General features: G+C 40.3%; 1 protein-coding gene across 5 annotated transcripts in view; it reads right to left on the reverse strand.

The window, feature by feature from the left end:
* GREB1L (GREB1 like retinoic acid receptor coactivator) overlaps window positions 1-26,741 on the reverse strand; it is a 191,311-nt gene that overhangs the window by 31,358 nt on the left and 133,212 nt on the right. For all 5 annotated transcript variants that reach the window (XM_075314467.1, XM_075314466.1, XM_075314470.1 and 2 more), the window contains 13 exons: window positions 26,225-26,551; window positions 22,599-22,727; window positions 21,609-21,743; window positions 17,023-17,220; window positions 15,618-15,798; window positions 14,415-14,607; window positions 13,004-13,137; window positions 12,538-12,877; window positions 11,117-11,232; window positions 10,777-11,024; window positions 8,964-9,517; window positions 8,626-8,728; window positions 5,010-5,168 (listed from right to left, as the gene is read on the reverse strand). In XM_075314467.1, coding sequence (XP_075170582.1) covers window positions 5,010-5,168; window positions 8,626-8,728; window positions 8,964-9,517; window positions 10,777-11,024; window positions 11,117-11,232; window positions 12,538-12,877; window positions 13,004-13,137; window positions 14,415-14,607; window positions 15,618-15,798; window positions 17,023-17,220; window positions 21,609-21,743; window positions 22,599-22,727; window positions 26,225-26,551 — 2,817 coding nt within the window. The remainder of the gene's footprint in view (window positions 1-5,009; window positions 5,169-8,625; window positions 8,729-8,963; window positions 9,518-10,776; window positions 11,025-11,116; window positions 11,233-12,537; window positions 12,878-13,003; window positions 13,138-14,414; window positions 14,608-15,617; window positions 15,799-17,022; window positions 17,221-21,608; window positions 21,744-22,598; window positions 22,728-26,224; window positions 26,552-26,741) is intronic.

Below are 26,741 nucleotides of genomic sequence, written 5' to 3' on the forward strand. Positions count from 1 at the left end.
TAAGCAATGGCGAGATTCCCAACAATTGACTGCACTTTTATGAACTACTCTCAGTTCTAGAAGGCTCTCAAATAGAAAACTGCTTTGACTGTGCACATAGAAAGAGCTCCCTGATGAAGTGAAGTACGAAACGCACGTCGGAGCGCAAGGCACGCAGAACCACCAGAACACACAGGTATTAAGTAGTAATGATTATCTACCTAGCAGATTATTTTGGACACTGGTCCACTAGTACATTTGTAGGTAGCTCATATATTGTGGATAATGTGCAATATTGATTTATCCCGTCATTGTATGTGTACAAATATAATTATTATTATTATTATTATTATACTGCTAAAATTATATCAATTCATTAGATGTAGCATAGTCACATACAAGTAATTTGTCAGCTTTATTTAGAGAATTTTAAACAAGGGCAGTAAATCGTGGCTCAATTTTTTATTGCTAGATATTGACAATTTAATAATTTAATTATTTTTATTGCAATTGTTTGTATTGAGCAATACATTTTTGCAGCTATTGAAGCTACTTGTATGTTATTTACATGCTTTAAGGCAGGGGTCTCAAACTCGGCTGGGTGTCTGGGCCGCATAGAGGAGAAAAATAATTTGGGGGGCCGCATTCTTGGTGGGACAAAGTGACATTTTTTTTGGTACCATATATATTTTTTTACACACCTTTGGATCACTGATTTTCAACATTTTTCACTTGTTTATTATAACAACTGTGCACATTCTTTGGTTAAATATAAAAAAAAAAAAAAAAAATTTTGATGGTAAAAAAAAGTCATGATTTATTTTTTTTACATTTTATCCCTTTCTTGTAACTAATAGTCTTACAATTATCACTATATAGAAATTTTGGCCAACATCTTTTAGTAATGTTCCCCATCCTGTAGTAATGACCCCAGCCTTGTCCCTATTCTATAGTAATGTCCCCATCCAATAGTATTATGCCCATCCTTGTAATGTCCCCATCTTTTAGTAATGTCCCAAGCCTTGTCCCCATACTATAGACATGTGCCCACCTTGTCCCCATCCTATAGACATGTGCCCACCTTGTCCCCATCCTATAGACATGTGCCCACCTTGTCCCCATCCTATAGACATGTGCCCACCTTGTCCCCATCCTATAGACATGTGCCCACCTTGTCCCTATTCTATAGTAATGTCCCCATCCTGTAGTAATGGGTGGTGGGGGCAGTGGCGGCGGCCTCTGAAAGGGGGCGCTATAAGTTACCGATCGCTCTTGGCTTCCACCCACGGACGCTGGAGTGAAGCTGAGGGAGCGGTCTCTAACCCCAGATCCACAGTGAATGGAGAGACCGGCCTTGTGACCGATCTCTCCAATCAGAGCTGGGGGCGGGTGAAACTGAGGTCACCCAGCTCCAGCCAATGATCGGTGCTACAGCTGCACTGATCAGGGCTGGATTTCAGTGTTACAGCCATTTTCAATGGCTGAAACATTACAGTGGCTGTGATTGGCTGACGAACGCCGCACAGCCAATCACAGCCTCCGTAGGTCCGGGGAGAAGACACCACCCCTCGTGAGGCTCCCTCTTTCCCGAATCTAAGGTATATTTGCTATTTGCAATGCAAACAGCGATCTCAGCCACCGGGGCGATTTCACCATGACGTACTGGGTATGTCATGGGTCCTTAAGTACCAGGGAGCCATGACATACCCAGTATGTCATAGGTCGCTAAAAAAACACCATTCTTCTCACCTGTCCTGCGTTCCCTCGGCTCCTCACCTCTGCTTCTCGCTGTCTGCAGGCCGTGCCCCGGTGACTGCCCCTGGCAGCGATTTATATCCGATGAATGTTTTGCCGGCGCTGCGCGCACACAGTCCTTGCCTCAGAGCGCAGCGCCGGCAAAACACTCATCTAACAAAGTACAGACAGTGGCTGCGGCACCTGCACCGGCCGCGATAGTGAACAGGGAAATGGGCCTGGGAGCCGCACGAAGCAGCCTGACTGGCCGCATGCGGCCCGCGTGTTTGAAACCCCTGCTTTAAGGGGTAAGGTTATTAATACGTATTATATACGGTTATTTTGCGTCCTTGATTACATAGGTAGGTACTTTGTTAAAATGAACAAGTAAATGAATATTTTTGTATGTTGAAGTTTTGTTTAGTAAATAAAAAGTAAGTTTTTAATTCAGTGAAGTTGTGCCGCATCAATTCCTCTGGTTACGTTTTGAGGACATTGTTTTGATTCTATAGAACATAGAAAGAGGTTGTCAGTATGACCTAACATAGCTCAGGGTATGGTGTAAACAGGTGACAACAAACGGTAAAAAAGAAAATAAAGCTGTTCAAACAGCAATAACTCAATGTACAGAAGAGTACGTTTCCATGCATCAGAAACTAAAAGAAATTACGACTTGCAATTTGGGAAAGCATGTCAGCTTGCTAATGCCTTTTGTTCAACCTGCAAAAGCTGATCCATTTCCAGACAGACCAGGATATATTCTGCACAAAGAGCCGAGCAGCCCGTGTCACCACGCTCCGCATTTACACGACTTGCTGAACACAGTCACCATAAACCCAGCTGTGAATTATGGAAGAGCTAAAAATAGGAACAGACCTGAATTTAAAAGGAAAGATCGAAAACAAATTCTATTTGTTTGCTGGAGAGAAAGTCTGCAGTGCGGAGCTCATCTGTCCTTAGATGGTCTCCAGAGCAGATTTAATGGAAAACGAAAACGCCTGCCACTTACAAGACTTAATAAAAGATCATTTTGCTTCCGTTTATTCTAAATGCAGAGAATCAATATGCGATTGGGGCACAAAAAAAAATAAAAATCCTGCAAATTATAGTATTGGATGTTGCAAATGTCATTCACATTACTGGGATAGACAACATTTAGCCACTTGTTTCTAATCTATATATTATATGAGATATATCTGGTTGGATGACAATACATGTGAAATGTAGAATCAGTTTTCAGTCACAGGGTGGAGCAATGATTTAATGGTACTCAGTACAGAATGATCAACAAGACAACTTGTGCATCATGGCGGGTGAAAACATTTTAGTGCACCTTCCCATGTGCTGGTTTTCCATCGATATCCAGCCTTCCCTCTTCAATTGACAGTTCCTGCTTCTTCGAGCTAGAGGTGGTCGAAAATAGTAAGAAATCAAGCAGATGGGAAGCTGCACTAAAATGTTTGGCATCGTCATGATGCACCAAGCACCTGTGCTTGGTTTGAACAGTCATCCTGTGCTGACAGTGGTCCTTAAAAGAGAACTCACCAGTGTATTACTGTATATCTTATTAAAGAAAAGAATTAGCAGCCACATATTGTAAACTTCTAAAAATGTCACCAATTAAAGAAATCTTTCCCTATTTTCTAGTAAAAGTAACGTACGAACGTCTGGATTGTGGAAAACCAGAGATTTAGAGGCAGTTTATGGAGAGGGGGGTTAAATTTCAATATAGATATCTAGCAAGAAAGTCTGTAGTTTCTGGGAGCCATTCATTTCAGTGATCATTAAGCGTTAAAGGAATTGTGCTTCAGAAGACCTCTCTCAAAAGGTGTTAACTGGTGATGAGCAAGGACTACCATGCTCGGTATTCGTAACGAGTAGTTGGATTCTTGGATGGGTGTGACTCGAGTACCGAGTATAATAGAAGTCAATGGGGAACCAGAGGCGTAATGATTGCAGTCGCAGAGGTCGCAACCATGACTGGGCGCAGGGTTATAGGGGGGGCCTGCTGACCCCAGCACCTCTTTCAGCTGGATGTACATCCAAGGATGCGCATCCAGCTCAAATACTGTTTCCCACAACCATAATCCAGGGCATGGGGAGCAGCGAATATGCCAGCACCTGAAATCTGACTGTGCTGTAAGTGGGCACACAGTACATGACAGTGACGTTGCGGCATACCATCATTGGAGAACGACACTGGTGTAGCTGGGAGAAGGTGGGTATAATCATTTATTTTGTTTAATGTGTGCAGCGCTCGGAGGTATATGTACCAGGATACAGCCAGGATGGGGACATGTATACCAGGATGGGGCCATTATAGGGACATACAGTATATCAGGATTGGGCCAGGATGTGAAAATATACCAGGAAGGGCCATGATGAGGGGTCATGCACCAGGATGTGGTCATGATGCGGACACATATACCAGGATGAGATCATATATAGAAGGATGGACCATGATAGGGACATACATACCAAAATGGGGGAAAATATTCCAGGATATAACCATGATGTCATACACCAGGAGGTGGCTCAGGACGGAGGACATTAGTACAGGATAGGGGTCAGTACTACACAATGAAGTGGGAGGCGGTGGGGGTGCAACTTGTATGTCTTTATAGGATTTAGAACACTATAATGGCGCATACATCTGACCAACATGTGAGGGCCCCAGACTTCTGCTTGAATTCTGCATTAACTTCAATTATACTCGAGAAGCGTCCATCCAAGCATTCAACAGCTCGTTATGAGCACTGGAGCATGGTAGTGCTCGCTCACTAATAGTGATAGATGTCTGATTGCTGGTCATGCCACTTATGGCAGTGCTACTATCAGTGGAATGAGGGTCCTTGGCATTAATCAATAAAACAAAGTTGTCTCAATCCTCCTCTTCATCTTTACGGCCAAAGAAGTGAAACAGAGTTTGAATTAAGCAGTGGTCGCATACTCCCTGCCATCCGCTCCATTTAATGTCTATGGGATTGAAAAAAACAGTTTACAGCACTTAGTTGTAGATTAGATCTGGTGAAAGGGGTCACAAATAAATTACCAAGTGGCTTGTTTCGAAATATTACAAAAATCCTTTCAGCTCAGTGTAAAGTTCATCTGTGCTCCCTTGTAACATTAACAGCAGAATAATTCTTAAGTTAGCTTTAAACATGAATGAAGAAAAAACATCAAGACAAATATAGGATTTTTACTTGTTACTACCACTTTAAGATATTAACTGAAGACTGTAGATAATTATCAAGAGTAGTGTTTTTCCTTGGACATGTATTCCCTACTTTATGCACCTTGTTTAATTAGTACATTCCTCTCTGTGTGAAGTGGACTGATGTTCCGGTATTTCGGATCGTGCACAGTGATGTCAAAAGGCATTTTACTGAAAACTTCAATATCTGGCCAAAGCTTCTTTTCCATTTCAGGGTCTTGATTCTGATACTTTTCCACATCTACAAAAGGAAACAAAAAATTAAACATTTTCTATATTATAGGGATATTTCATAAATCGACGTTGTGGCTTTCATTTATGACAGAAGCCACTGTGGGCGCCATTGGAGGACGACCACCAGCGGAGCCTGATGGACCCTACTGATCGACACTGAACGCAGAGCCAGTTATCCTGCCAAAAACTTACAGAATATGCAATAAACACATGAACAGTCTCAAAAATGCCACAAAAGTGAGACAAAAGTTTAATGGCGGCTCAATTCACATTTGCATTATCCATATAAATCAGAAGCCACAATACAGGGCCAGAATGAACGAACAATGCCCAGAAATATTTGTTTGCATAATGAACACTAGTGGCACCTGACAGGGCCCCCAACTATTGGAATCCCCTATGGAGTTCGTCATTTCAACCATTTTCAGTAAAAAGTCAAGATCTGCAGTGAATGTTCTCAAATAAGCATCCAATGTAGATATCTACAGCGATCGTTCTATTCTCATCATTGCTCGTCAGCTTGTGTAAACATGCCGGTAAATGAGCAATGAATGGCTTGTTCTAGTCAATTAATGCTCGTTAAAAGGAGTTGCCTGGGACTTTAATGTTGATGGCACATTCTCAGGATAGGTCATTAATATCTGATCGGTGGGGGGTACGACGCGGTGCTCCTGACGATCAGCTGTTCCAAGTGCTGGCCGGATGTGCTCAGTTGTAGAGCAAAATTACACAGCTCTGTCACCAGTATAGTGGCAGAAACCAGATAATGCACATCTGCCCCCTATTGATGCGAAAAGGGCGTGGATGTGCAGTACCTCGCTCCCGCCAGTATACAGGCAACAGAGGTGTGTTGCTCCGCAACTGATCACATCAAGGCACAACCGACACTGGGAACAGCAGATCAGCAGTAGCGCAGTCTTGTACCCCCACAGCTATTCGTGACCTAGATGAAAAATGGACCTTAAATATAAAAGTCCTAGACAACTCCTTTAAACCCTTAACGACCACGGGCAGTAAAATTACGTCCTAGCGGTCATAACGTTACTGCCCGCGGTCTCCTGGCAGCAGCATGCTGCGATCGGCGCACATCTCAGCTGATTTTTTCAGAATCGTTATCTGCTCGTGCCGTTTAAACCCTGAAATGGCGCTGTCAATATGTGACAGCACCATTATAAACGCGATCGCGGTAAAGTTTTACTTACCGTCCGATACTGTCATGATCACATGACTTCCGATGGTTGTCATGGTAGCACAGGGTCATGTGATGACTCCTGTGCTAGACATGAACTACTTTCACTTTCGCTTTCCACGGAGGCCAGGGAAGCAGGAAGTGCACGTATCTGCTGTATACAGCTGTGTAGCTGTGATCAGCAGATAGTGCAGAGCGATCGGATTGCTGATCGCAATAGCCCCCTAGGGGGACTAGTAAAAAGTAAAAAAAAAAAAAGTTTTAAAAAATTAAAACAAAAACAAAAGTTCAAATCACCCCCTTTCGCCCCATTGAAAATTAAAGGGTTAAAAAAATAATACACACACATTTGGTATCGCCGCGTTCAGAAACGCCCGATCAAAATATAAAATCAATTAATCTGATCAGTAAACGGCGTAGCGGCAAAAAAATTCCAAACGCCAAAATGACTTTGTCGCCACAACTTTTGCGCAAAATGCAATAACAGGCGATCAAAACGTAGCATCTGCGCAAAAATGGTACAGTTAAAAATGTCATCTCGAGTCGCAAAAAATAAGCCATCACTGAGCCATAGATCCCGAAAAATGAGAACGCTACGGGTCACGGAATATGGTGTAAAACATGCGCCACTTTTTTCAGACAAAACTTCAGATTTTTTTTTTTAAACCCTTATATAAAAGTAAACCTATACATGTTTGGTGTCTACGAACTCGCACTGACCTGAGGCATCACACCCACACAGTTCTACCACACAGTGAACACCGTGAATAAAATATCTCAAAAACAATAGTGCTATCGCACTTTTTTTGCAATTTTTCTGCATTTGGAATTGTTTTGCCATTTTCCAGTACACTATATGGTAAAACCTATGGTTTCATTGAAAAGTACAGCTTGTTCTGCAAAAAATGAGCCCTCACATGACCATATTGACTGAAAAATAAAAAAAGTTACGTCTCTCAGAAAAAGAATGGCGAAAAACAAAACGGAAAGCGAAAAATCGGCCAGTCGTGAAGGGGTTAAAGGAGTATTGGCAAGGCCAAACTGGGACATTAAAATGAACCATTATATTTGAAGATTAAGTAGACCAACCTGAACCATGTCAAGATAATAAGTGACATCACCGACATGGCTCAGGAGGCAAGTAATCCAATTGTTTATTCCAATAGCGCTGATTTTTGGCATCTGAATAAGAACCATGGCTGTATTTCCACTTAACGGGACTTGGGTTACCGTAGGATTCTATAAGCATCCAAGTTATTTTCTGTAGGACGCTAAGGTTTCCTGTTGTTTTTAGTACGACTACTAAAATGATACTGTCTGATGGCTGTTTAGTGCCAATCAGTAACTAGTTTATCTGTGCACTTTGGCCATTTCAGTTAAAAAAAAAAATAAATAAAATAAAAATGTTTAGCCTGCTACAATGTAACAGACATTTGGAGGATATATTGGCCCCAACCAAACGACAAAGAATCTCTGACTATAGTGCCTTATAAAATACCCATGTGTAAGCCCTATTTCTTTACAATTATATTTCAGGATATACAGCAATGAATGTTGTAGGTCTGATTGAAAGTAGATCAGTCAGCACTTTACTACACATACCTTAGACGTGATAAGGATTAATTTACTATAAAAATTCAAGTCAGCATGGCTTTATAATAGTTTATGAACTCATTCTCTGCCTGCCTGGCAGGATTGACAGCTCAGTGTCTCTCCTCCCTGCTGCTGCTGAGATCTCACACTGCTCAGTACAAGCTGCAGCCGTCAGTGAGGCTGGGTGGGAGGAGACTGAAAACACTGACTCATGAGCCATTTCATTCTATTGCTTGTTTTTCTTAGTATCAGGATTATAAAGCCAATTTTTTCCATCAGAACCATTAGGCCTAATCTATTTGATGACGTATAATTGTGAGATATTTTTTCAGTGCAAATCCTTTTTACTTTTTAAATGTGAAATCAGAATTAAACAGTCATTTCTGAACACATGTAGAGATGGGCGAATAGTGAAATATTCAGGTTCAGATTTATACCAAAAACCTAGAACTATTCCAGTGTTCGTCACGAGTAACGAACCTAATGCAAGTCAATGGAGAACTCGAGCATTTCCCAGAAAAACTCGAGCTCAGATTTTCCATTGACTTGCATTAGGTCTGTTATTCGTGACAAATACTGGAAAAGTACTATGTATTCGGATAGCATAATCCAAATATTTCACTATTCACACATCTCTACACATAACCCAAGAATCTGGCCATTTTATGATTTCTATCCCTACCTGCATTTATTTCCGCTTCATCGTACACATCTACTTCCAATAGTCGAATCAACATGCGATAGAGGATCCTAAGGAACTGCAAATAGGCACCAGTCTTTCCAACCTTTAAAAAAAATAAATAAATAAATAAAATACATATGGCACAACAGAGCTTTCATATACAATGACGTTACAATCCACTCCATAAACCTGTTTACTACCAATATATTTATAAGAGTAAAAATGGCTTTATCTACATGTTCACATTCCCTGGAGAAGTTACAGACTGGTAGCAATTTTAAGATCAAAGCACACCATCAAAAATGATATATAAAAAAGGATAATGTATGAGCAATAACCTGAGGGGGTCCAGTCAAGAGCAGACGACGTGGATAAATAGTCCGTGCTCCCGTAGACTGGCTGGAGTTTGTAAAATCGGCGTGGTGCTGCCTGGCTGCTGTCCACTGTCTGTAGTAAAGCGACTGTTCTTCACTGCTCAAGTCTTTAGATATTATAGGTCTTAATAACCTTGACCAGCTCACATCACCATGAGGCAAAAGAGAAATTGTAGTGGGAGTTTGTCCATTTTTATGGCAAGCCAAGAGGTTATAAGTAGCTTTTGACAGAACCACAATACGGGGTAAGGCCAAGTTAAACGTCCTATTCCTTTTTCCAGATTGGTAACCCCATTGGTAAGATCGTGATGATGACGAGGACGACAGTTTTGATGTTGTGCTGCTGGCCATGTGGGCCCCAAGAGAATCACAGTCTGGTTTACCATCGTTGGCTGTGGAATTTGGGTATGTGCCTTCATCCACTGAGTTGTTGGCCACATTGGGTAAGTCAAGGTTTGCTGGCTGCCTCTGCTTGTCAGCTGCACTGGAGGAACTAACTCCATTCTCGGCAATTGAACCTATAGCAAATAAAAGGCATTGAAGTTAAGGTTAAAAACATTCTGGTACAAAGTCTTGCACCAAACCTGCTACAAAGCAAAGTATCTTCAAAAAAATACTTTTACCATAAGTTACTACCAGTGGTGAGCGAGCACGACCATTCTTGGCTCTCGTAACGAGCAGGTGGATGCTCGGATGGGCATGACTCAAGTAACCGAGTATACTGGAAGTCCATGGGAAACTACAGCATTTTTCTGGAAGATTTCCCAGAAAAACTACTCGGGTACTCAAGTTACGCCCATCCGAGCATCCAACTGGTTGTTACAAGTACGTAACTCCGGAGCATGTTAGTGCTATCTCATCAATAGCTACTATACAAGTTTATTAACAAGGTCATTCCTCAAAAAAAAAAAAAAATTACATGAAAATGCAATATACCGTATTTTTTTCGGATTATAAAACACACTTTTTCCTCCCAAAAATTTGGGAGGAAAATGGGGGGTGAGCCTTAAAATCCGAATGTAGCTTACCAGGGGGGTGGTGGAGAGGGGTCACAGTAGCCAGTGGCAATGCTGTGCGGCACTTTATGCGGCGGGCGGCGAAGCACAGGCCATTCTGAAGACGTCGTCGATGAGGGCTTCAAATCATGGCCACCAGAGTCAGCGTGTGTGCAGCTGGAGCTGTCGGTTCAAGATCTCACCTGCGCAGGCGCCTCCTCCAGCCCATTGATGTCCCAGCAGCAGACTTACAGAAAATGGCACCCAGAGGTGGCAAGTGCGCAGATGAGATCTTGGCTGGTCATTGAGCCGATAACTCAATCTGTACGCGTCGACTCTGGGTGCCAATTCTTTGAAGCCCACCCTGCCGACATCTTCAGAATGCATGGGCCTCACCGCCCGCAGTGATCCCCAGGACAGAGCAACACTGGCAGCCCCAGGAGAGAGCAGCGACCGCAGCCTCAAGACAGGGCTGCCGCATGCAGTGAGCATCTGGGTCCCCTTCTGCACTACCCGCAGTATTGCTGCACTCCAGCACCCCTCCTGCCTCCGGTAACCCCCACTCCACTGCTGCCAAACCCCCAACTCCCCCCCCTCCCTCCAGGTAAGACACCACCAAATTATAAAAACGTACCCCATATATTTATTTTTTTTACCTTTTTTTTTTACTCTAAATTTGGGGTGCGTCTTATAATCCGGTGTGTCTTATAATACGAAAATTACGGTAATTAAACTACCCACAAAAAGCCATTCAGTAAACTAAAATACACAAAAAAGATTACCTGAAGTTCCAGTAACTTCACTGCTGCCAGTACTCTGAGGTCTGTCTAGATCTATAAACAGCTCATCAGAGTCATTCTCGACGGAGTTAACTTTATCAATGTCTTTATCACTTAAATCCAGAACAGTGGTGGGCTCTCTGAGGACTTCTCTTGAAACATAGCAACAGGCCAGGCCAATTTCCTGTTCAAGTGCCGTTCGGGATAAAAAGCTGGAGTCAATCAGCCGGAGATCACAGTATTTCAGAGATCTGAAGAACAAAATTAATAGCACATTTTGCACAAAAATAGAAAAATCATTTCCATTAGTACATTATAACTATAAACAAAGCAATTCAACTACCTCGGGAACGTTTCTCCAAGGGGATCCTTGCCAGCGAGAAATAAAATGCATGGTAGGCCTTCAAGATCCTTAAATGTTCTAGGGACCCAGTCTTCTTCATTACATCCCCGCCAAACCTACAATAAAGCATTGATAGGGTCAGCAAACGATCATAAAATCTAAAGCAGCCAAAAATAAAAATTAGGCTTGCTTTTAGTGGATTTTTCTTTGTTTTGCTTAAATGTAAAATGGGGATAAAAATTCATTTTTTGTAATTATGTTTAATTTAAAAATGTTCAGTGTTTTCTACAGCCCATATGTGGCACTGGCTGTTGCTGACTGTATAATACGTTAACGGAGAATCCTTCAGTCAGCCCGCAATGTCGTCTCACAGGAAGTTCAAAGCTTGTCTCTTTTTTTGGAGATTCTTTCAGATTTAGGACTACAGATCAAAATTGAATGTGCAGGGAAGCAATAGATCGGTTATAACAAAAACACCCCTGTGCAAAATTTGTAATATAATCTAATTCAATAAATGGATTTTTTTTTCCTAATAAAAAAAAAAATAAAAAAAATAGTATATTGAGAAAGAATTAAGTTCAGGTTGGAAACATGGCGGCACTCAGGCCAGGTATTCAGATCAGAGCAGCCTGTCCTTCACACACGTATAACCAATTGTCTAAATCAGGTTTGTATTGCTTTTTTGCAATAATTGTCATTTTTCTCCTCTTATGAACTTTATTAAAAAGGAAGTTATAAAATGACTAATTTTGTAACTACCTCTAGGACTTTGTTTCATATTTCTTAACCATTCAGGAAGAGTTTTCAGCAAGGCGCCATATAGTCAGAGGCAGGATTACAATGACAGATATACCCTCTATATACAGCACAGGATCCACCAATCACAATAGGTAATGTCACTCCTAATGTCACTCCTGTCCTTGCTCCCTTCACTTCACAATGACCTCTGACCCCATCTTTCCATTGAAGCATCTAATGAGGAAGTGCAGAGTCTGTTCATTGTGGCTAATCTACATGTGATTTTCCTAAAGCAGGTAAGATTTTAAAATAACCCCAGTGGCTAAAGTGAAAATTATTATTTTTTTTATTTGATATGAAAAACAAATTTGAACACTGTATTTTAGGCATTTTTTGAGTATGCCTCAACGATGGAGGAATTTCTTAAAACGTAACCGTTTTTTTACTTTTTATTCCAGAATTTAATAGTAAACAAGAAAAGAAGCAACTTTGTAAAATATCTTTGACAAATTTGCTTCTTTCCTGAAAAAATGCTTGAGCTACCCATTGACTTCCATTATACTTGGGTATATACTTGAGTCGAGCCCATGCAAGCATTCAATCTAACCTTTATTAATTGTTGACTGAAAATTATAGTCAATATCTGGCTCAATTAATGAGATTTTCCTTAACTAGTACCTTACCTTTATTCTGGTAATAAAGTGTTTTGCAACACAAAGTTCGGAAGACGGATTACCAAGCAGCACTTCAAACCGATACTGCAGTCCTAGCTTGTCTCTCACTTCCTGTAGCCTTTCCTTTGCTAACATGGCCAGCTGTATTGATGGGACCCGGATGAGGAGCATGTGACCCTGCCCACTTTTGTCCTTTCCAGGGGAGCTGAGGAGGTCATCCACGATGCTCAGTGTCTCCGGCGTAGTGTGATCTCGGAGTGAAGCCATGGTAGTTAGAGCCATTAGAGCTTCACAATACTGCTGAATCAGGAGGTAGCATCGTATCACCATGCTGTGCAACCTTGGGTACCTGCAACAAAAGATCTGTATTTTAAAATGTGATTGTTTTAGTACCTGCATTATTGAGAGATACACAGTAGGAACCAGTGTGGCTGTCTTAAGTCTATGTACTTATTTTATCAAGTTATTTTATCACCTTTCTAGTAGTGTGTTCACCATCTTCTCAAATGTTTCATCACATCTAAGAAGCGGACTAGTTATGCCCCATTGAAGAGATTTACTGTATTCATTGATGCCAAAGTAAATTTTATCGTCTTTGGCTTCTTCCTCCTAAAAGAACAAAAGATGAGATTTAAACAGATTCATGAGATGGAAAAAAAAAACAAAAAAAAAAAAAAAAACACAAAAACCCCCAAACCTTAAAATTCGATTTCTTAACAAAAATACTGAAAGCCATATAAAATGTGAAGTGTTTCTAGCATAAAAAAATAGATCATTTTTTTTGCATCGTCCTATATGCTCCTGTTAATCTGTGCTGCTGGGGACAAGGTCTAGTTAGAGTCAAGTCTCCTTCCCCCTTTTGCAGCAATCAATAAAGTAACTTCTTTGCCATACAGCCATGTGTCAGCAGAAGCTTTGGTCCTTACCTAGACAGGATCTCTGTACAAGATCTCTATGAAGGAATGTTATTGGGTATATGGGGGAATGCAGTGTTCAATATAGGCCAAATAACTATATTCAGAAATTTCAGATGGAATTTAAAACCCATTGCTCCAAGAAAACTTACAACCTGCAATGTCCCCGCTGCCACCTCACAACCAACGGAGCTATCACAACCCCCCTCAGCCTACTGTCTCCTTCTCCAATATCCTGAATTCTAAAGCAGGGCCCACTCCTTTTTGATCCAGTCTGAGTTTGTTTATTGTAATTCATATTTTGTATGTTAACCCCTTCTCAAAAGGTAAAGAATATTAGAATCTTAATATAATATTACGTCAGCACCAGCTGTAGCAGAATAGTTAAAATCCGACAACTATAAGTCGCAGTGCAGACCGGGCCTACTGAAATGAGATTTAAACACCAAGAGGTGCCATACTGAGCATTGTTGAAGTGCTAGTCCAAGATGGTAACCCATGGCTTAAGAAACAACATTTTGATTGCTGGAAGTTACACGGATTTAACTCTGGAACCCAGTTGGAGGTGCATATGCTAGACCTCCACTCCTGATCTATAGGACTGCCGTAATTAGCGCAGTCTTCTGCATTCTCTGGAAACCATAAAAACAATGAATGGAGCAGAGGTTAAGAATATGTAAAGACGATACACCCATGATGGGGTTTTACAAAGTCTACTTTGAGTTCCAAAGCCCCATTCTCCTGATTACTGGTTTTCTAGGACTTTAAAGAGGCGCAGATTTCCTTGGCGACATCAAATTTGAACCTAACCAAAAGCTTAACCTGAAAATTCAGAAAACAGGGTAGACGGGAAACTCCAAGTCCATTGGCACAATCAAGATGTCAGCATGAGCTTCAAAATGGTGGCCAAATTCATGGAGATTTACAACCATGTCAAAGCTATGAATAAATTGTATCTAACAGTTTCCTTACCACCAACTCGGGCTGGATCCAGTGCACCTCATTGCTGGAGAGGATTTTAGACTGCTGTGTCTGTAAGGCGTAAGGAAAGGCACTAACTTGCAGCATAATGAGATTAAGCGCTTCCTGCACTTCACCACTATTAATAATCCGGTCAGAAAGCCCCTGGCTGGGATCTCCATGAGGCAATGTCCCCGACAATGCACTGAAGAGAAACACATTATGTTAGCTACGAGCATTGTAGATGCAGTAAAAGTGATCAGACAAGTAATCAACGGTTCTGCCTGTACAATGAATAGTATTAATTGTAAGAAGCAGTATAAAATCTATCTTTATACATATGATAGTACCTGGAATTTGTCACAATTAACGATGAGTGAGCACTACCATAAGAAAGTGCTCGGTACTCAAAAAGCAGTTGGTCTATTAGATGGGCATGATTTAAGTACCAAAGTATAATGGAAGTCAATTGGGAACGTAGGCATTTTTCTGTAATATTTTCCAGAACAATGGTCAAGTGTCCCATTGACTTCCATTATACTCGGTACTTAAGTTGAGCTCGTCCAACTGCTCATACCCAAGCATGGTAGTGCTCAGTCATCACTAGTCACAACTTATCTGTTCAGGAGTGATTGGTGCAGATTACAAATGGTTGCCACGTATATTGGGTATACTTTGAAGACTGGCTCATAAGAGGAGCAGTAATTCTATTGTAAAGATTATTATTAGTGCCAAGATCCAAATGAGAGGGGTCACTGTCATGGCAGATTGGCTTTCAATTTTTGCAAAATTTACTCCAATAAATTCACATTTAAAAAGCAAATTGTTGCAAGTTTAACAGAAACCTGTTCAACTATGCAATTTTAGGAATAATAGAATACAACATTTTTTTAATTTCCCAATTAATGAGCATTGACCATATATAATAAAGTGATCCTTTCTGATCAGGTAAGAATATAATGCTGTATACTTTAGCAGTCAGACGTCTACAAGTGATTAAAGCCAGGATCAACAGAAAATACAGTGGAGGTGATACAGCATAACTTATGGTTGAAAGAAAAAGACTTCTCCAAACTATACAAAATAAGATTTACGAGCACAGATTACTTGGCCTCTCTTTAGTCTGAATTCAGTAAATGATACAAGTATTATATCTATATCTAAGAACTACAAAATGGCAGTTGCCAGATGCCTTTCGTCTCTCAGTAACGTTACCTTGTTAGGTCCACATGGCTATTGTCATGTATAAGTACAAACAGTGTGTAAGGATTTTGCTTGACTCTTCTGATAAAAGCTTCAAATTTGGCCTGGACATCCCCATCAAATCGTAACACATATTTGTCAGCTCGCTGATTTGCACATGAAGACTCCTCAAGTCCTAAATCTGTTAGCACACCTGTCAAAATTAAACATAAAAACGTACGTAGATAACATATATACCAAGGCATCACTATATAAACTTACAACAGAAGGCAAATCATTTTTTAATTTTTTTTTTAAAAAAAGAAAACAAACCTGATCTATTCCGCTCTAGAGGTGTATAAATATATAATACACATATATAATAAATATACACATATAATATATAATAGAAGGTGGCCTGATTCTAACGCATTGGGTAGTCTAGAATGTGTATGTAGGTTAGCAGATTAAATAATAAGGTAATGAATGGACTGGATGGGTTAGGTTTAATTTAGTATTCTTATAATTGTTTATTGGTTTTAAAATTACAAACAGAAGGAACAGTTTTAATAGGTGAGTAATGTTTAATGATGTCCATTGCTTCTAATGAAAGAAGGCCATGAACAGTGCAAAGTTAAGTAAAAATATGCTGATGCTGTGATGTGGCATAATGCTGGTATGTGCCCCCATCCTGCGGGGGGAGGGGGGGGGGGGGGGTTGTAGCCGAGCGGGGCCATGGTGCTGAGGACAGGTGACTATCCAGGTGTGTGTGTGTGTGTGTGTGTGTGTGTGTGTGTGTGTGTGTGTAGTGTATACATGCGGAGGGTGGAGTGCGGGGGGGGGGGGTTGGAGCCGAGTGGGGTAATGTGTCAGCTGGGTTGCCTGTGTGGGCTCCCGGGGTTGCACAGAACTCATCGGGGAGTCCTGTCGCCCCGTAGTTCGGGCTGTTCAGTTAACTGAGCAATTGGTCGCAGGCTCTTTAGCGCGCGCAGTGTGGCGAGGGTTGCTACTGTAATGACGTCATTTTGGAGCAAGACAGACAGGATAAGGCAAATGAGAGATAGATAGATATCTATCTATCTCTAGAGAGATAGATTATATATATATATATATATATATATATATATATATATATATATATATATATATATATATATATATATATATATATATATATATATACACATACACACAGACACACACACACACACACACACACACACACACACACACACATATACATATATTATATGTACATATAGACATGCACACCTAGAGATAGATAGACCAACATCTAATATTTTTTATTTTTTTCAATTTGTCTACAAAATAATAAATATGTAGTACATACGTCTAATATAAATTACACCAGCCCTTGGCAACTTTTTCAAATTGTATAATGGATCATATTTTATTTTCTGTATTAATCAAATCTTACCTGAAAGTCTTATATTCTGCAAAGTCTGCTGAACTAGAACCTCAGAGCGAGGAACAAGAATTAGGAAGTCCACTTTGCTGAAACGGCCCAGATCAAGACACTGATTTCCACTATCTGCAATGGCACACACCTGGGACAGGAGCTTCCGAGCGACCATCAGCTGAGATTGGTAAATCTGGAAGCTGTCTGTGCTGCAGCCTAAAACAAATTATGTAGGGGCTGAGACACTAACAAGTGAGGCATTGCTGAAATCAGTCAACTATTTCAATACAATGAAATGTTTTAGCAGAAGGAGATCATCATTAACTGACTACTTTTCTTGGAAATTTTAGAAAACAGAAAAACATGGACAATTTATGCCATAAAATATTACCTTTGACTACATAATATTTGCAAGAAATATGTATATATTTCCTGTTGAAATACTATAAAAACAGATCAACATGACAGTATTATGGTCATTTCTCTAATATGTGGTGATATAGAACAATATTAGAATATATAGAATCATGAGGTCAACTCATATTGGTTTATAATCTCCATGTTATGTAAGGAGACCTCATACTGGAGCCTCAGCACTTAAACCCTCAGACACAAGTCTCAATCCAAACACATAGATATCACTTGGGCAAATACATGGACATCAGTTAGGTAAACTACAATATTATATCTTTGTCACATAAGTAGTACTAAATATTCACCCAAATATATGCTAAGGGAGAGGGCCACCACAGAAACAGCTGGGGCTGTACGTCTTATAAGAAAAACATGGCTCTTTCTAGAATATGTAAATGAGCTGTTAAGATCTGGGTGGACGCTGATCTCCTTAAGAATTTGCCTCTGGATATTTTAAACAAAAGGGCTTGTTATTAGTTTGAGACATGTAATGACTGACAAAAAAAAAAAAAATTGCAGCACACAGTCAAAAAGCATGCTAATGTGTAAAAACACAACTTCAAGTCCAGGGCACAAGCCCAATTCAAGGGATCCACTTGAAATAAACATAACATGTGTAAAGAGATGTCAGCATCCCAATGGATTAAAGTAACAATCCATATTTAATCCATCAAGGTCATACAGACGTTTTAACTCGAAGGTCTTCATCAAGCATAATAGTGCACAGAACAGAATTTTTATAGTGAAAAGGCACACCTGATCAGGTAATTAAAGTGAACCTATCAGGTGCAACTTGCACTCAGAACCATGAGCAGTTCTGGGTGCATATTGCTAATCTCTGCCTAAGGCTATGTGCGCACGTGTGCGTAATTCATGCAGTTACGCTGCGCTCTGCAGCGCAGCATAACTGCATGCGTCCTGCGTCCCCTGCACAATCTATGGAGATTGTGCAGGGGCCGTGCGCACGTAGCGTCTTAGAGGGCAGCGCTTCGGCTGCTGCCTGGAGCGCGCGTTCTAAGAAGTGACATGTCACTTCGTCCATGCGCTTTGCCGGCAGCCCCTGCTCTGTCTATGGCAAGAGCTGCATGCAGAGCGCACGTTCTGTCGGCACCATGCGCTTCAGAACGGAGCTTTTCAGCTGCGCTCTGAAGCGCACCTTTTAGGTGCGGTGCAGAGCGCACACGTGCGCACATAATATATACAGGGACGGTTAGGCTAACATAGATAAAGAGATCTTTAGAAAAAGTATTTGTAAAGATCTTTTATCTTATGCTAATGAGCGAGGGGACTAGTCCCAAGGGTGTTATATCCCCCGACTAGCGCTCTTAGTATGTTAGCACGCCCACAGGGGTGTACTAACATGCTATTCAATGCAGAGTCACGAGCGGTGCCGTGTGTACCTGTTTGAACGCTGATTTCTTTACGTTCATGTTCATATTGAGAATTGTTTTGATAGGTTAATAACCTGTAGGGGGCGTTGGTAATGTGATTGGTAATCAGGCGTGCCTTTTGATTATATGGATTACTTTGATGGATTAAATATGGATTGATATCTTCACTTATTGGGACGCAGTCTTTACACATGGTATACAATGACTGACAGTCTGAGCTCCTGATCTCACTGCAGAGCTGTGTGTGGTTATAACGGACACATCTGCAGATTCCTCTCTGTGTCAGCCTCTATCTCAGAGGCAGACAGGGTGGCAATATTGTTGCAGGACAGCAGAGGTGTGAGAGCTGCAGCAAATGTGTTTGTAAGAAGACAGAGTTCAGTTCTACTGCACTGTGTTAACTCATTTTATTAAATATAGTCTCTGAAGGCAGATTTTCATGCAGATCAGTGTTCAGCCCATGGCCTGGAATAGCTCATTAACATAAGAAATATAGTTTCTCACAAAAAAACAAAAACGGATAGCAAATATCAAGGTATCGTTATATTCATCTTCTTACGACCTATATACCCATATAGACAGCTTATTAGGGTTGATCCTACTACTGACATATTCCCTTTAAGAAATTGATAGTAGTTAAAAATTAATTTTACCCACTTCTTTGGTGCAAGAAGATTCATTCGCAAGTCACATTTAGAGAGGAATGAAAAATCAGAACTTAAAACATTGATAAAATGATAACATCGCCCACTTTGAGATTCAAGATTGTGCAGTGCGAACTTAGATTTGTTTTATTACACCAGTTTTTCCCTTCAGTAAAGTCTCATGGCATGAACACATTTTACCTATTTTTTTTCTTTGCTACAAAATTGACATGCAAGTTATCTTTTTCCTCCCATTACCCATTGTGTAAATTAACCCCTTAACGACCGCGGGCAGTAAAATTACATCCTAGCGGTCATAACGTTACTGCCTGTGGTCTGCTGGCGGCAGCATGCTGCGATCGGCGCACATCTCAGCTGATTTTCACAGCTGAGATGTGTGCCTGCTAGGCACGAGCAGAATCGTTATCTGCTCGTGCCGTTTAACCACTTAAATGGCGCTGTCAATATGTGACAGCGCCATTATAAGCGCGATCGCGGTAAACTTTTACTTACCGCCCGATACCGGAAGTCACATGACGCGATCACGTGACTTCCGGTAGTTGTCATGTGATGACCCCTGTACTACACATGAATTGCTTTCACTTTCACTGTGCCCGCGGCACAGTGAAAAAGAAAGTGAGCGTATCTGCTGTTTACAGCTGTATAGCTGTGATCAGCAGATACTGCAGAGCGATCGGACTGCTGATCGCAATAGCCCCCTAGGGGGACTAGTAAAATAAAAAAGTAAAAAAAAAAGTTTGAAAAAAAAAACAAAAAAACCTAAAAAGTTCAAATCACCCCCCATTCGCCCCATTGAAAATTAAAGGGTTAAAAAAAATTAAAAAATATCCACACATTTGGTATCGCTGCATTCAGAAACGCCCGATCTATCAAAATATAAAATCAATTAATCTGATCAGTATACGGCGTAGCGGCAAAAAAATTCCAAACGCCAAAACGATGTTTTTTTGTCGTCACAACTTTTGCGCAAAATGCAATAAGAGGCGATCAAAACGTAGCATCTGCGCAAAAATGGTACCGGTAAAAACGTCAGCTCGAGAAACAAAAAATAAGCCGTCACAGCCATAGATCCCGAAAAATGAGAACGCTACAAGTCACGGAATATGGCGTAAAACGTGCGCCACTTTTTTCGGACAAACTTCTGATTTTTTTTAACCCCTTATATAAAAGTAAACCTATACATGTTTGGTGTCTACGAACTCGCACTGACCTGAGGCATCACACCCACACATCAGTTTTACCATATAGTGAACACAGTGAATAAAATATCTCAAAAACAATAGTGCTATTGCACTTTATTTTCAATTTTTCTGCATTTGGAATTTTTTGCCGTTTTCCAGTACACTATATGGAAAAACTGATGGTATCATTTAAAAGTACAGCTCGTTCCGCAAAAAATGAGCCCTCACATGACCATACTGACTGAAAAGTAAAAAAAGTTACGTCTCAGAAAAATGGCGAAAAAAAAACGGAAAGCGAAAAATCGTCCGGCCGTGAAGGGGTTAAACATTTTGAACTGAAAAAACATATAATTGGGGGAAAAAATTGTTTTAATTTTTTAGTATCCTATTCAAATAATGTGCTGGTTTTTAAGTACCAAATCTCACCCCTAAAGTTCATTGGCTTGTTTCTGCACTCTGCGACATACCCAAACGATTGTCTGCCATACTTTGGGTGGTAGAGCGGTAAAAAATAATTCTATCGGGGGGCTGAATACAAATGCACTTCACAAATTTCAGATTTATATTTTTTAAATATTTAGAAAACCGAGTATTATTTTCTTTACATTGTATATTGTTGTGATTTTGTGATCTACCAACATAAAAGTAGCATTTGTTTGTGGGTGTAACGTGAACAAAAAGTGGAAAAATTCACAGGAATACTTTTTCTATGGCAGGTACAGTACTCCCTCTGCTGCAGAGAATTATTAAAAAAGGTGCAGGGCTATCTAGGGATTCCCGTCAGACATACAGGATTAGATCATCCTGAATTAAAAAGTATACAAGCCCTTAAAACTAACACAATGACTGTATTTTCCCCAGATTCAACTGGTTTAAAATCTCAAATGAATAGAGAATTTGCAGAGGGAAGGGGGGAGGGGGGGAGGGGGAAACGACTACTAGCAGAATAGTACCTTTGCCCTGTGTAGGAATCATGCTGGCTGCTTCCAGGGATGAGATGCATTCTTTTACATCTCCATTAAAAGGAATGACAACATATTCCCCTCTTTTTTTCTGAATCTTCTCCAACAGCTTGTCCAGATCATCACCTAGTTATAAGACAAAAAAAAAAAAGGCTATGTATACAAAATTGATTTTAAATACTATGGTCAGATCTAAATTTTCGAAACCAACTTTGTGCTACCCCATACTTTCTATTGTGACCTTGAGGACAAAATATGTTAAGGAAGTTAACAATACTTCTCTAGAAAAAGTAGTAAAATGCAAGGAAGGTTCCCCTTCTGCTTCTTCCTAGGTTGACATATGTTGGCTATACAGTACTCCTGGGCCACTACCTACTGCCAGAGGTTGCTCTAACCATAGCACTTATTTCTACTGTTCTACCCAATGTAGTCGGGTAGAATGACATAGCACTTTGGTACTCTTGCAGGTTGGTCAATCATAGGTGTGAGATTGTGAACAAACTTTACACGTTTTGTGATTACACAAGAATAAAATTATTTTATCCACTTTCTATGGCGTGCCGAGGTCTTCACTGCTATGGCGTGCCGAGGTCTTCACTGCTATGGCGTGCCGAGGTCTTCACTGCTATGGAGTGGAAGCCTAATCTGGCACCTATGAACCAGGATGGTCTTTAACTGAAACCACAAGCCTCTTCCTTAGGTTCAGCCACCGTTTTTAGAAATTTGAACCTTGTCTAATGTTCACTTAATATAATGAGTTAACATTAGAAGCCAAATAGGAGGCCTTTGCAGTTTGAAATCCTATCGGATATATGGTAAAAGAAGGAATAGGCAAAAAAGTGATATAGTGAGTACATGCTCCTTTCCTGAAGGTTTAAATATATTTAATATTACACTCACATGGGAACCTCGCTGTGTGGACTGAAGTACATTCATTGAGCTATATAAGAATCATCTACTCAAGCCTGGGAAAGGACTTACCCATAGATGTGTTTTTAAAGTGTGAGGCCAAGAAGCTGACCTTCCCAGTGATTAGTTCATAGCTAATCTCCTTCAAAAACTCGCCAGTAGTCAGCATACTCTCAGCAAGAGCCCGGGACTGGCATTTTCCTGAAGAAAAAAAAATAATTTTTTTTTAATACTATAAATAAAACCACCATAATGATCAGTGCCAGCTGACTTGGCAACTACCAATGATATTACAGCATGAACAAACAAAAAAACACTAAACCAGTACAATCCTTTCCATCGTAAGTCATGGTGCCATGACATGTAAACACAAAGGAGAGGTCATGTACTAAACAAACCCCTGACTGCAGATCTTGTGCTAACTTCTGTTCTCAACTAGGTGCATTGGCTTACCAGTCCGATTGGGTCAACATGGCAATAGTAATGGCCATCAACTTTCCAGTATCACCTCCTAACAATTGTACATACGGTATAATTATTATATATAATTATATATATATATATATATATATATATATATATATATATATATATATATATATATATATAATGTCTACACAAATACAGCATATAACAGCATTCACTATGATAACTAAAGATGCAATATTAACTGCGGACGTAATTCCATTTATTAACTAAAACTTGGAAATATGTAGGTTTTATAGAACTTAAAAGAAATGACTAGCCACTGTGTTAGAGCACACAATGTTTTACGTTTCATTATGCCAGGTAGTTTAACTCTAATGTCCAAGCTGTTTGCCTCTTTGCATTTCAGTTTAATGTTATATACACTTAGACTTTTTTTTCTTCATGACAGATCTTTATGTCTTATGTGCCAGAAATTGAAAGCCTTCTGTTTTTTTTTTTTTAAACATGAGGGGCAATGTCTTTTTTATTTACACTGTTCCCCAATCACACTAAAACTACTTCACTAATTATTCAGATTATTACTGTAATTTATATAAGTAAAAGGGTATTGGCCAAATTTGAGAACAAAGTCTGGAGTCACTAAGTGACTGTAGACTTCTCTGATGTGGTCATGTGGCTGCTCGCATAGGCAATACAAGGCGATCGTAACCTGTATGCGCTCACAATTTAGATTTAGATTAGTTTAGTCATTTACAAACTATTCTTGACCAGCTTCCTTCAACAGAAGGGAATTGAGAAAAACAGAATATATCTAGTCCTCATGTGACCATAAGTATGCAAACCTCATACATGGTATCATGTGATCGCTACCTTGCACCATCAATACTGGGGAACCGAGACACTACGCCCCATATGTGCAGGATTCAGAAGTCTGCAGTCACATAGGAGGACTGCAGATTTAGCTTTAAAAGCTGAACCTTTTCAATGTTTAGGTTTATGTACCATATGAACAATAAAATGTACAGTGGAACCTTGGATTACGAGCATAATTTGTTCCGGGAGTGTGCTCTTAAACCAAGTTACTCTTATATCAAAGCAAATTTTCCCATAGGAAATAATTGAAAACAGACAATTTGTTCCACAACCCAAAAATATTTGCTGTATTTATACAACTTATTACACTAATACAAAATAATGTACTGTATTCATATAAAATTACAGTACACTAATACAAAATACTGTACAGAACAGTAAAAGCATTAAAGCAAATGAAACTGCACTTTAGCTTACAATAAAATTGTTGGTGTGCGAGAGGTACAGTATAAGCAAGGTGCTATACCAGTTAGCAGAAAGTAAATACTGTATCCACAAATGCAAATTGATAGACATGCTTTATAGTATATACTGTACTGTACAATGATATACAGTATACAGTACATATGTACAGAAAGTTACCTCCAGAGTGGGTCAGAACGTGGTCTAAGGACAGAACCAGAAGTGTGTATGGTGAGTATTTGCTCTTCTTGCAAAGCACTGCTCTTAAACCAAGTTATAAATATGTAAAAAGCTTTGCTTGTCTTGCAAAACACTCTCAAACCAAGTTACTCTTAAACCAAGGTTCCACTGAATTTTTTTTGCAGACTTTCATACTTTTTTTATTACATTCTTGTTAGTTTAATTAAGCATCTAATATTACATAAAATGTATTAGTATACTCCTGTGTGCTACTACACAACTGCTACACAGACTCCGGCTGCTGTTAAGGGAACACTTAGAGGCCTGAATACAGAATAGTCCTGCAGTCGGCGATCAGATCATTAGGAAGTCCTCTGCCCCAACAGAAGGGAAGTCCTCTTTGACCATGCGGCAGTTACAGATCATGCTGCAGATACATACCATGTCAATCAAAATGCAGAAAGGAAAAAAAAAAAAGTCCAGCTCACCGAACAGCCTTGCTGGTATGATCCAAATCCTGCGCACGGAAGTGGTTTGGCCACCAATCAATGTAGAAGAAAGGAGAAATTTCCAGCGCTAAGGATGCATATTAAAAAGTCCATTTTATTAAAGAATATGCTAAAAATCCAGCAAGTATGGCATAGATGTCGGATGACCAGCAGAACGCGTTTCGACGCTCAGGTCTTAATCATGTTCATGTTTAAGAACAGGATTAAGACCTGAGCGTCGAAACACGTTGTTCTGCTGTTCATCCGACATCTATGCCATACTTGCTGGATTTTTAACATATTTTTTAATAAAATGGACTTTTAAATATTCATCCTTAGCGCTGGAAACTTTTCCTTTCTTCTACATGTCAATCAAAATGTTAAAACTGGGATCCAAGCTTTGTCTAGTACAGGCTCTAAAGCAGGAGGCTGCTCGAAGAACTAAAGCAGTTCGGAAAAGCTAGTTTTTGGAACAGGGAGAAATAAACCCCACTAACAATGACAAAATATATCACAATTTATGCAACCTATGGTTGGGGCAGCATGAATCACCTGACAGGTTCTCTAAGGCTACTTTCACACATCCGGTTTTTGCTCTGCGGCACAATACGGCACTCTGCAGAAAAACCGCAACCATTTTTTTTGCCGCCGGTTGCGTTTTTTTGCATAGACTTACATTAGTGCCGTATTGTGCCGCATGGGCTCGCGTTCGGTCCGGTTTTTGCCGCATGCGGCAGATTTAGCCGATGCCGCGGCCGGATGGAACATTGCCTGCAATGTTTTTTGCTCCGGCAAAAAAACCCGCATCGCGCCGCATCCGGCCGCTGCGGTGCATTTTCAATGCATGCCTATGGACGCCGGATGCGGCGCGATGCGAAAAAAAACGCATCCGGCCGCCGCATGCAGTTTCTTCCACTGCGCATGCTCAGTAGCGTGCCGCAACCGGAAAAAAATGGACCGGCCGCATGTAAAAACTTATGCAAAGGATGCGGTGTTTTCGCCGCATCCGTTGCATAAGTGTCACAGCCGGATTGAGCCGCAGTGCTCAAACCGGATGTGTGAAAGTAGCCTTAGGCTTGGGTGGAAACCCTCTAACTCTGCATGAAAAAGTCTGACAAACAGGATTTCCCTTTTTCCTCGGCCAACAGAGATTTTAAAACTAAAATCTGAGAATAACAGGTGGTTGCTCAAAATGTAGAGGAATCCAAAAGTCTTAAAATCAAAATTTGACATTGTAAATATTTAATTATTTGGGGAGTTTAATATAATCTTGCTGTTGTGTCAAACAAGTGGGCCAAGAAAACGTAAGATGTGGCAACTACTTACCAAGAGCAATCACACAAAATTCATTTCCTCGCACTTTTGAGCAACAGATTATTACTACATAGTCGGGAAGTTTTTGCTGGTGTTTGACATCCCCCAGAGATAGTAGGGTTTCTGAAATGCCCTCTGCCAGCGAGTTCTGTGTCACAAGTACATGAACCAAATCCTGGGAAACGCTAGCAGACAAGCGGGCCAGCCATGGAAGCTGAGCTTGGGACACACACATTCCAAGAGAGTTCATCTGTGTGGAGCGATCTTTATAGGTAAATTCCTGCAATGCTTTCAGCACAATTTGTTCAAAAACTTCACGAATTGGTATCTGATCAGGACCTGAGAGAAAAGAATGTAAACAATGCAGATAAAAAGACATATGTACAAAGCTAAAGAAAGTCAACACTCAAATCAGTGCAGTAGAAGACGACAAACAGCACAAGAGTGTTCAGATGTGGAACCCCATGATAAAATGCTCTGATCTTCAAGGTTCCAAAACAATAAGGTCCTTGTCTTAAGAAAAAAATGT

This window comes from Anomaloglossus baeobatrachus, chromosome 6, assembly GCF_048569485.1.
Source record: "Anomaloglossus baeobatrachus isolate aAnoBae1 chromosome 6, aAnoBae1.hap1, whole genome shotgun sequence".
Lineage (NCBI taxonomy): Eukaryota > Metazoa > Chordata > Amphibia > Anura > Aromobatidae > Anomaloglossus > Anomaloglossus baeobatrachus.